The 10,469-nt window shown below is 34.3% G+C and overlaps 1 protein-coding gene across 7 annotated transcripts in view; it reads right to left on the reverse strand.

Annotated features, from left to right (window-relative positions):
* The window catches only part of Csmd3 (CUB and Sushi multiple domains 3), a 1,145,339-nt gene that overhangs the window by 67,619 nt on the left and 1,067,251 nt on the right, over positions 1–10,469 (reverse strand). For all 7 annotated transcript variants that reach the window (XM_052747788.1, XM_052747786.1, XM_052747792.1 and 4 more), the window contains 3 exons: positions 8,445–8,630; positions 7,695–7,889; positions 6,115–6,288 (listed from right to left, as the gene is read on the reverse strand). In XM_052747788.1, the coding sequence (XP_052603748.1) occupies positions 6,115–6,288; positions 7,695–7,889; positions 8,445–8,630 (555 nt within the window). The remainder of the gene's footprint in view (positions 1–6,114; positions 6,289–7,694; positions 7,890–8,444; positions 8,631–10,469) is intronic.

The raw sequence follows: 10,469 nt of genomic DNA on the forward strand, positions 1-10,469 counted from the left end.
AAACCTCACAGGGACCCAACCCTAGATGAAGAGCTATAAGTAATTAACAACTGCCAAGGGAAGAAGTATTATCTTCTTCAGGGATGTGCCCCATGAATGGATATCCAATATGAAGTGATTAGGCGTAAAAATTGTATACATACAAGCAATACGAAATAGACTTAGATAGTTATATTTATATCTATCTAAATGCATGTGTGTGTATAACAAGAATAATTTAAGTAAAAGAGGCTGTAGATTTGTGAAAGAGTAGGAGAATGGGAGGTGTGCCATAGGAATGGTTATAAGGTGCAGAAAAAATGTAATATTTAATTAAAAATAAAATTAAAAGGTAAACAATATAAAACCATACAAAATAGAGAGAATATTTGTCAATTTCCAATATAAGAAAAAATAGAAAAAAAATATATACTACTGAGTAATGTAACCATTGGATAAAACCTCTTTTAAAGTAGAAGCAACATTGTTAAACTCCTAACCAAACTTACTGGCAGAAGAAGTAGAAACCATTATACATAAGAATGATAAAGATACCCCACTACAGGGCCTATAGGATTCAAAGCACAGGAGGATATTAAAATCTTTATGATACACAAGCTGGGCGGTGGTGGCACACGCCTTTAATCCAAGCACTTGGGGGGCAGGGGCAGGTGGATCTCAGTGAGTCTGAGGCCAGCCTGGTCTAAAAGCCAGTTGCAGGGCAGCCAGATCTGTCAAACAGAGAAATCCTGTCTTGAAAAACCAAAAAAAAAAAATTACACAGTAATGAAAAAGGAAAGAAAGAAGGGAAAAGGGGCATCGAGAAACAGTAAGCAAAACTACGTGTAGTTAAATGACATTTCACATAGATGATAGATGTACAGATCTTTAGAGTTGTATTTTCAGTTCTTAAAACCAGTGAAATGAATTTAGCAAGCTTGTAAATAATACTAGAAGAATATTTTAACTGACTGCTCTTGTATATGCTAGTTAGTATCCAACATTTGAAAGATATAATTATTTTATAAATACTAATGAAAATTCTGAATTTAGCAATAAGTACCCAAGACCTCTGTATTAAAATTGTAATTTTGCTGTTTTTAAATATCAAGGAAAACCAAGTATTCAAATAGATATTTGAGAGATCAGGTGTTCAATATTGATACAAGTAAAACTGTCCTTATGAATCGAGAGCTGCAAAGCCACTCTTGGTTGAATTTGACAAACTTTAAAATTTAGGAGACTTAGGTAAAGTGATATCAATTATTCTTATGAAATTTTTACCAGTGTTGATCATTCTAGAAGAGAAAACAAACTTAATCTTACATCATTAAAAAAATACACCAACACATTTGAAGCACATGAATAATATATCGAACTAGAAACCTTCTAGAACAACCTGGTACAAAGTTTTTTTTTTTTTTAATTAATATTGGAGGAAGAAAGCCCTAAGCTAAAAGCAGATGATAACAAAAAAGGAAGTGAACAAATCATCAAGCTGTATCTTTAACAAAGTTGAAAACATGCTTATCAAAAGTTCTTATTAAGAAATGAATAAGTAAATCACAGATTGGGAGAAATGCTCATTAAGTGCAATGATCAGTATTATAACCAGAACTGATTAATAATTATAGTTCATATCAAAATGTGTTTCAGTAAAAGTAATCACCCATAACATAAAGGGAAATCTGAAAATGACCCAAAAGTCAATGAATGCTGTGGGCTGCAGGAATATATTATAAGAACTCAGCTGGTTATGGCAAAGTCACTACCTGGAGGGATCAGGGAATTCCTCCAGAGGAAGCCAAATCCCAAGGAGTTTTTGGTGTTACTTGGCTTGTTATATATCAGCTGTATTCTGTTATGAAAGTCATGTGTGCCTTCATAGTTTTCCCAATTGACTTATCCCCAAGAAGGGCTAACAGTGTGGACTGATCACTCTCTGGACATACACATTCCAGGTATTTGGAGAACAGCCTCAGGAAAGGCTTTCTCTGGAATCAGATATCTCCCTTGGCCACTTTCAAGGACTAGCAATAATAACAGTTTATATGCAAGTCTCCTGATTTAAGGTAAATTCCACAAGGAGACACCACCTAGGTCAGGTGGACGTTAAGTAATAGCTTTACACAATTCACCTCGGACCCTCCTTTCTTACAGCCTTACTAACTTTATAGACCGCTAACTCCTTACCTAACCACTTCTAGGAATATTTAGATAACCTTCTGCGCTGACAGCTATGCTCAGCCAGAACCCCAGTTCAAGCCTCCCTGTAATTATCATCATTAGCAGCATCCGGCCAGGTCCATCCCCAGATGGAGGAGAATACTTTATCAGAGATACCTCTGTATTCTCTAAGAACAAACTTAACCATCCAGGCTACCTGTTTGAGAAGGCCTGGCAGATGTACCAATTAAGCCTTACTTCCTCCTTTCCCAAACATTACCTCCAGTTCCAGGTCTCCCTTTAACTATCACCAGAGGCATCTAGCTGTACACAGGTTGCCTAGCGACTGAGCACACTTTCCCCCACCCTGCAGAAAAACGGCAGATAGCTTGGACAGATAGGAGCCACAGGAAAAAAGAAGACAGTTTTATTTTCTCCCATTGACCTAGCTGCTGTGGATATCGCTATATGTAAATAAACTCTGATTGGCCAATAGCTAGACAGGAAGTATAGGCGGAACTAACAGAGAGGAGAATTGAGAAAGGAGGAAGGAGGGGAGACTGGCTGGAGCCGCCACCAGGACAAGGAAGATATAAAGTACCGGTAAGCCATGAGCCACGTGGCAAAGTAAAGATTAATAAAAATGGGCTAAATATAAGAGTAAGAGCTAGACAATGACAGGCCTGAGCTAATGGCCAAGCAGTTTAAATAATGTAAGAGTCTGTGTGTTTATTTTATAAGTGGGCTCTGGGACTGGCGGGAGCTGGAGAGAAATTCTCCAGCTACACCTAGCAACTTATAGATTCTTAACATTTTCTACCAATCACGTTTAAGATTATAGTTGAGCACATAAGATCCCTCTTCCTAGATATTACCTGAATTTAGCCTTTAGTTAATTCATTTCCCCATTGGTCACTTCCTTTGGGGTTGCAAATGATAATTAACGGTCATTGCCTCCCTATGTGATTCTTATCACCCTTCCGTTTGACCCTGGAAGCCTAGTTTTGCACTGCCAAGGGATTACTGCTTGTAAGTGTATATATACCAGGACTTCCAGGGCACAGGGACACAGAGAAGAGAAAAGAGAATGGAAGAACTAGATGGGTAAGAACTTGAGAGGAACAAACTGAGATGGGGAAGAACTAGATTGAAGGGCTAAAAGAGAGGACTAGAGGAACGAGATGGAAGATGAGGAAGAGCCAGATGAGAGAGAAGGAGACGGGAGAGGAGCTGATAGGGGAAAGAACTAGATAGATGAGAACCTAGAAGGGACAGAACTAGATGAAGGAATTAAGATAGAACCTAGAGGGGACAGTAGATAAATATAGAGAAATCAGGCAAGAAAGGAGCTAGACATGAGAGCAGAATAGAAGCTGTGTAGAGAGAGAACTATCACAGAATAATAAAGTGTATGAACTAAGGAGTTTCGTGTACATAGATTCATTTCTTCTCATCAAAGATTAATTATCAGCTGGTTGTAGATTCTTCCTGGACCCTGGGAGGGGACTATCGAGGGGCTGGACCCCCAGAGTCCCTGATAAATGAAATTTTGCTAGACACCAAAAATCAAAAAACAATGCAAATTCAAATCTGGTGATGAAGAGGGTATAAATAATATTAGAGGAATTTTATTTCTGAGTACCTATAGGAATGAATATATATGTTACAAAAAAAAAACCTTTTACTAAAATTCAATTTCATACAATCTGTCCCCAGTCCAGACAATACTGTCCCCAGAACAGACAATACTCCAATGACTATCAATAGAGACTAACTGTAATATAATCTATTCATTAAAGAAATTCAGTGCTGGAATGAAACAACTAATACAGATACCTACAACAATGAGATGGAGCAGAAATCAAGAAGGCTTTAGCATATTTAGGACTTGCCTCACAGAAATTTCTATAACAGGAAGAACTAACATATCATGTAAATGCCTTAACTCAGCTTCAGACTGAGTACAAAATACATACATATCATGGCATATTACATATATATGCATATATGATCTGTATATACATATATAACAGCCATATATATATTTATATACATATCCTTGCATATTCTTTTTAACAGAATAAGAACAGAAAGGGAAAGGATGGCATCATGGTGACACATGGTGGTGACACATGCCTTTAATCCCAGCAATCTGGAGGCAGAGGCAGGTGGATTTATGTAGCCAGACCCTATCTCAAAAAAAAAAAAAAGAGTAGAAAGAAAAGAAAAAAGAGAAGAAGAAGAAAACAAGAACCATAAATATTGCTAAGATGTTTAATATTGATTTATATGATTTATGTTGACATTCATTGATGAGATATGTTGATGGGTTATTTAAAGCTTTGAAAAATAGATGGGTAGTGAAGCAAATATAACAAAGAGCTAGTTCTTTAATGGATCAGAGACAGGTAAGCATCTGTTGTTGATTGTTTTTCCAACTACAAAACCCATACGAATCACAAAGAAGTAGGAAATAAAGGTACTGTATCCAGAGGAATAACCAGAATATTCTGTTGGTCACACTTTGGCAAGAGTCTCTTGATCAGGAGGGTAAGCTGAGAATGAATACATACTTCTGGTCGATTTCTAGTGCAGGACAGTATGATTACATTGTCTGCAACCTTTCTCCTTCCAGCCTCATTATGGGTTTATATTAAATGCCAATGATACGGCCTTTACTATATATTCCTTTACAACGATATTGTCTCCATTGACTTAGAAGTGTGGTGTGTTCATAAATATTTCTTCAATACCTTCTTTCAGGGAACATAGAGCATAATTGTGGCAGTAAATTCAAATAGTTCATACACTTTCACAAAACAGCACATAAAATTCAATAATTGTTAACTGAATTGTATAACTATAAGATATATTTCTTAAATATCTTACATACAAATTTTCCAATTTATAAGTATACTTAGGAATTTGTACTTGAAATCAGTATAAGTAAAATTACTTCAGTAAATATTAAAATATGATTTTGGTCACTTAATCCCATATTAGTATACTACAGTTGTATTTGTTTACATTTTGTGTGGTTGACTTATAGTAGATACTGCTGAGTTCTCACCTATAAAGAAACTATTTTACAATCACAGCTGTTAAAAATAAGTTTTTACTCAAATTAAACCTTCTATATTTTAAACAATGTTGTATTCATGTAACATTTTCAAACTTATTAGGAATACTGTGTGTGATAACAAGGGATAATCTCTTCTACCATTCATTCTGAAGTAGCAATTTTAAAAAGCATATATTATGACTCAGTGTTGAAATTAATACATAAATCTAGCAAATGAATGAACAAACATTATTTATCACTTAAATATTTTATGTCATATCTCGGAATTATTTCGGATAAATAAAATAAACACAAATCATAGTAATTTCTTGATATCAAAGAAGTACTGAAGTTCTTCAAGTGGGGGTGTGGTATAAACCATAATATTCTTTTCATAATAAAAGATAATGGATAATAGTTCAGTTATGTTTTGTTTTGTTTCTGAGCAGATTTTTTTGAGAAAGCTCTAAGGACAAAAAAGATTCCGATGGTCTAAAACTACCTTTAAAAATAGATTTTTATTAGTTTTAATAGAATAGTTTCAAATATCTTGCAATTTTATGAGCTAAAAGAGGAGAAAGATTGAAATGTAGACTTGATTTTCATCCTTAGTCATCATCTTAAGCAATTCCTTGAAAAGAGAACTGACCATGGGTTAGAATGAACTCTATGTACAGACATTTTCAGTAATTTGTTATAACCCTTCTCTTTTCACCATAGAAAGTGAGTCTCCCCGTAATGGCGTGAGATTCTCGTCAGAAACACAATCTAAATGACTTTAAGGGATATCTGCTTATTACAACCTTGCGAAATGAATCAAAGTTGCCACCTCATGTCAGGGAATAGGTTCAGTTTCCTGTTTTGAGCGCTGGTTGGGAGAGAAGGTAAAGTGAGTTAAAATCATATACCTAGACATCGAGTTTCCGATCCACTCCACAGACCAGAGGAAAGGCATTCCCTCACAGCAGAACCCACAAGCATGAATCCCAAATCACACGTAAAGATGGCTGTGGAGCCATAGGAAGTCTGCGTTCCAATCTTATTTCCGTTTGGAGGTGTTGGTAATTCTCCACAGGAGATGACTTAAAAACAGTAAGTAAACACACATGAGACATGGTTAAAATGTACTTGTCAAAAATAGCATGCTGTTAACATTTTGAGTTATCTTTTAATTGATTTTCTTATATCCAAAAATGGCATTTTAAATCAAGTTTGGATGTGAGAGAATAGAAAAAGAACATGATATAGTTTAATAGTTATTGTTTATTTTTCGGAGAGATTATAATTAATTAGTCCAAATCTTCCTTTAACTTAGAAGACTGACGTTATGTGTATGAAGTAGAATCTATTATAACATCTAGAAATCTATTTTTATTGTCATTATTTCTTAACCTTATTATCTCAAGCCTCAGGGCAAGTATAATCTATGCTAGCACAGAGATTTAGAAAATAAACTATAAATCACACTCATGGTTACAAGAAAATGTTATCCACAGACACTTCTATATCTGATAGATATAATATAGCTAGTTATCTGTAGTATTAAATTTATTAAATATCACACTCTCATTTGACCATTTATTTATTCATAATATATGGGTGTCAGAGCCATATTTTATGACGTAGATTCGTTTTGGATTCAGGTTAAAAGAATGATTTAGTCTAATGTGTCTTCTGGGAAAAAGTAACAAATAGACAAAAGAAGTTGGGAAGAATTTCAACTGACTATCCTCTGTTTATTTAGGTAGCTTTTATTAGACCCTGACCACATAGGAAAACATATATACAAAACAACTGATGATTTTCAGTTTGATTAAATAATATTTTTAGGTTCATGTGAGTCTGGATCTAGCTGGTATTTCAAACATGTAATAACATTAAACCATCTCAACAGCTTTACAAAATAAGAATTATGATTTTCTTATTCAAGAAATGAGAATTAGAAAGAATATACATCATACAGCACTGTTAATGAAATCAAATGTTTTTAGTTTGCCTGAGCTAAAGACCATTTCTGTAGTTACAGATTCTGTGGCCTGTTTAAAATGATTAATTCATCATTTAGTTTCATTTTTAAAAGAATGAATTCAATACATATAAAAAACTAAAAATGCTTCCCAGCAACTATTAAGTACACCATGAATATGAATATAATATAGCTGCTATAATAAGTACTTCAGCCATTTCTCACAAGTTATGTAAAGTATTTAGTAAATATAATGAGTAAACCTTAAAGTGTAATAAGAATAAATTTATTAATGACATTGTTTCACTACTTGTGATGGTTCACAATTGAATCCAGGTACTAGGAAGACTTAGTTGAGCCCAGAATTCTGAGGGTTGGCTGGGCAACATGTGGATGCCCCATCTCAGGGGAGCACTCATAAATACAAAAGAATCATTCTAAACGTCGACATTGATTATGTTTTGAAAAAGAATTTAAGAAATTCAACCCCCCAAAAAAACTTCTAAAACAAGCTAGGCATACTTTGGCAGTATGGTCTTTCAGTTCTCCAACTCCAAGTACCGTTAGGAAGGCATTCAATAGAAGCAGGACCAAGTCCATGATAACCAGGGTCACAGCTGAAAACCACCTTTGTTTTGTATTCGTAATGGGATCCATTCACAATTCTCCATCTTCCATGTTCCAAAGTAAAGGAGTTGATGCTTGGACATGTAACAACTGTAAAATAAAAGAATATAGATGCTAAAAAGGCAAAAGTATTTAGCTCATTACTTAGGGATACCTAAAATGTATTAGGTTCTTTATGTAGCCATTGCTTTATTTCATTCTATAGTGTGCTCTACTAAACAACATGTTTATTTTTAACAAGTAATCATTAATTACTTCCATTTTCCCAGGAACTGTTAGAGGTTAGTTTATTAGAAATAAACAGAGTTTAGCTTATTGAAATAGAACATTGCTAAGACAAACATTATACTTTTTAAAAAGCTCTGTATACAGTTTATTAATAATGTCATCGTATAAAGCAAATTAAATGGTTACATAAAAATATCACCCTTTATACCTACACATACTTTGGAATTTTGGAAAATGGATAAAATGACTGTTTTCTGTCCTTCAGTCTTTCATAGTACAAAAAAGATTATAAAATACTTTTATTTTCATCCTAGGACATTTCAGGGATTTGCTTTTAAAAGTCAACAGTGTATACAGTTTCAAGTCATATAGCATACAAATTGCACACTACTGACAAATTTCAATGAATGTGCATACCAACACAGCGAGGGGTCTTGTTATGATTACTCCATGTTCCATCTGATTGGCAGGTGGCTGTGGTGAGTTCCTTGGATGACAGTCTGTATCCATCATTGCAGAAGTAGGTAACTCGAGTTCCAACCAAGTAGTCTGTTGTAAGTATTCCCCCATTTGTTGGGGCTTTTGGAATCCCACAGGAAATTGCTAGAATAAACACACACATACAGGCACACATGTAATTATGGCAATGGAAAATGCAAAACAACTTCATGAAATCTGTAACTGTCAAACATGGAGAATTATTATTTGGGATTCTATCATGTTTCCAAAAGGAGATTCACAGTAGATCACAAAAGATGTTTTCTGAACTGTACATTTTGAATAATTTATTTTAAACTAATAATAAGAATTTAAGTTGGTGGCTCTGTATACTGTTCTTGCTTTCTTTCTTGGCCTCTCTCAGCTTTTAATCATGTATCTTGATATCAGCATTCATAAAGACTATTTGGGGATGCAAGCTGGGTAATTATATGGTGTAATTAGTACACACTGCACAGCACTGAGTTAGATTGCCTAATTTGATAGTACTAATCAATAACTACTAAGTATCATGTACGGGGACCAGAAATTCTCATTTTCATGTTGTCTATAAGTAAAACAAAAAAGTTAATTATATCAAAAAGCCTTTTCTTTGTCATGGGTACAATCGCTATGTGTGAGAGGCACTAATGATAGTATAGTGTATATGGGACTTCTTTGATAAATAGTAGGCCAGAATCCATTCTCTTAAACATAACTAGAATCTTTCTGAATTTCATTTGCAATGCTTACTTTCAAACTATAATACATTTAATTTAGATGAGCACTAGCTTTTCTATGTTATGTTGTCATAATTAATTATATATACATATATATTTCATTTTATAATGCTTTCAAAATATTACATAGAATTTCTACATATTGACTCTTGTTCCTGTTTGCCCCACATTTATATAATCTGCATTTCCTAGATAATAATCAATTGCATTGTTACCCCAGTTAATGTCTGACAGCATTTAAAACCATAAATGAAATGAAATTCATTTAAAGAGCATCAAAGATTTTGTTTGACAATGGTGTCCTGTCTACAAGATATGCTAGCACCATAATAGTACAAACCTCATGGGAGTAACCAACTGATATATCGTTTATGTAAAGCTCATTCCATGAGTTGTAACTCCAACCCAAAACTGCTTGAATGACAAAGACCCCGAGAAAGGATAGCCCAGAGACCTCACGTAAAACCAAACATTATTGTTCTAAAAAGAAATTTAAAAAGTAAAATAAAATAAAAATACAGCCCAGCCATCATCATAGACCTTCCTCCTGCAGTAGGGGGAACAAATATAGAGGCCCACAGGTAGACATTAAGCAGGGAGAGACTTTGGAATACTGAGCCCAAAATGGAATGTCTCATCAAATCCCTTCCCTCATTGGGTCAAGGAACCCTGAGGAAGAAGACTGTTGAAAGATTGTAAGAACCAGAGGGGGTAGAGGAGACCAATTAAACAAGGCTCTCTAAATCAGTGTTATTATTCCTGAATGTGTGAACATGCTGGTCTCTCCTTCTTGGGCTTCTTCTTGGGCTCTTTTCCTACTTTTTATTTGTTTTGTCCTATTCTGATATATATTAATTTTTGCTTTATCTTATTGTACTTTACTTATTTTATTATTGTCCCTTAGAAGCCTGTTTTTTAATGAGAGACAGAAAAGGAGTGAAGAGCAATTGGAGGGGAAGTAGGAAAGAACTGGGAGGAGTAGATGGAAACCGTAATCAGGATATATTATGGTTGGAAAATAGCTATTTTCAATAAGAGGGGAAAATAAGATTATCTGTACTTCCACAAGACATATTAATGTATTTGTATACATGTCACCTCAGTACCAAGTGGATTTAGTATATATTATCTGGTATAACTACTTTGGTGCCTTACCTTAAAAATCAAAGTAGTTTTTAGATTCTGAATTAGGTTATATGTAAATAATTCTAGACTTACTTTTCTC

This window comes from Peromyscus californicus, unplaced genomic scaffold (assembly GCF_007827085.1).
Source record: "Peromyscus californicus insignis strain IS unplaced genomic scaffold, ASM782708v3 Scaffold_20__1_contigs__length_68692818, whole genome shotgun sequence".
NCBI lineage: Eukaryota > Metazoa > Chordata > Mammalia > Rodentia > Cricetidae > Peromyscus > Peromyscus californicus.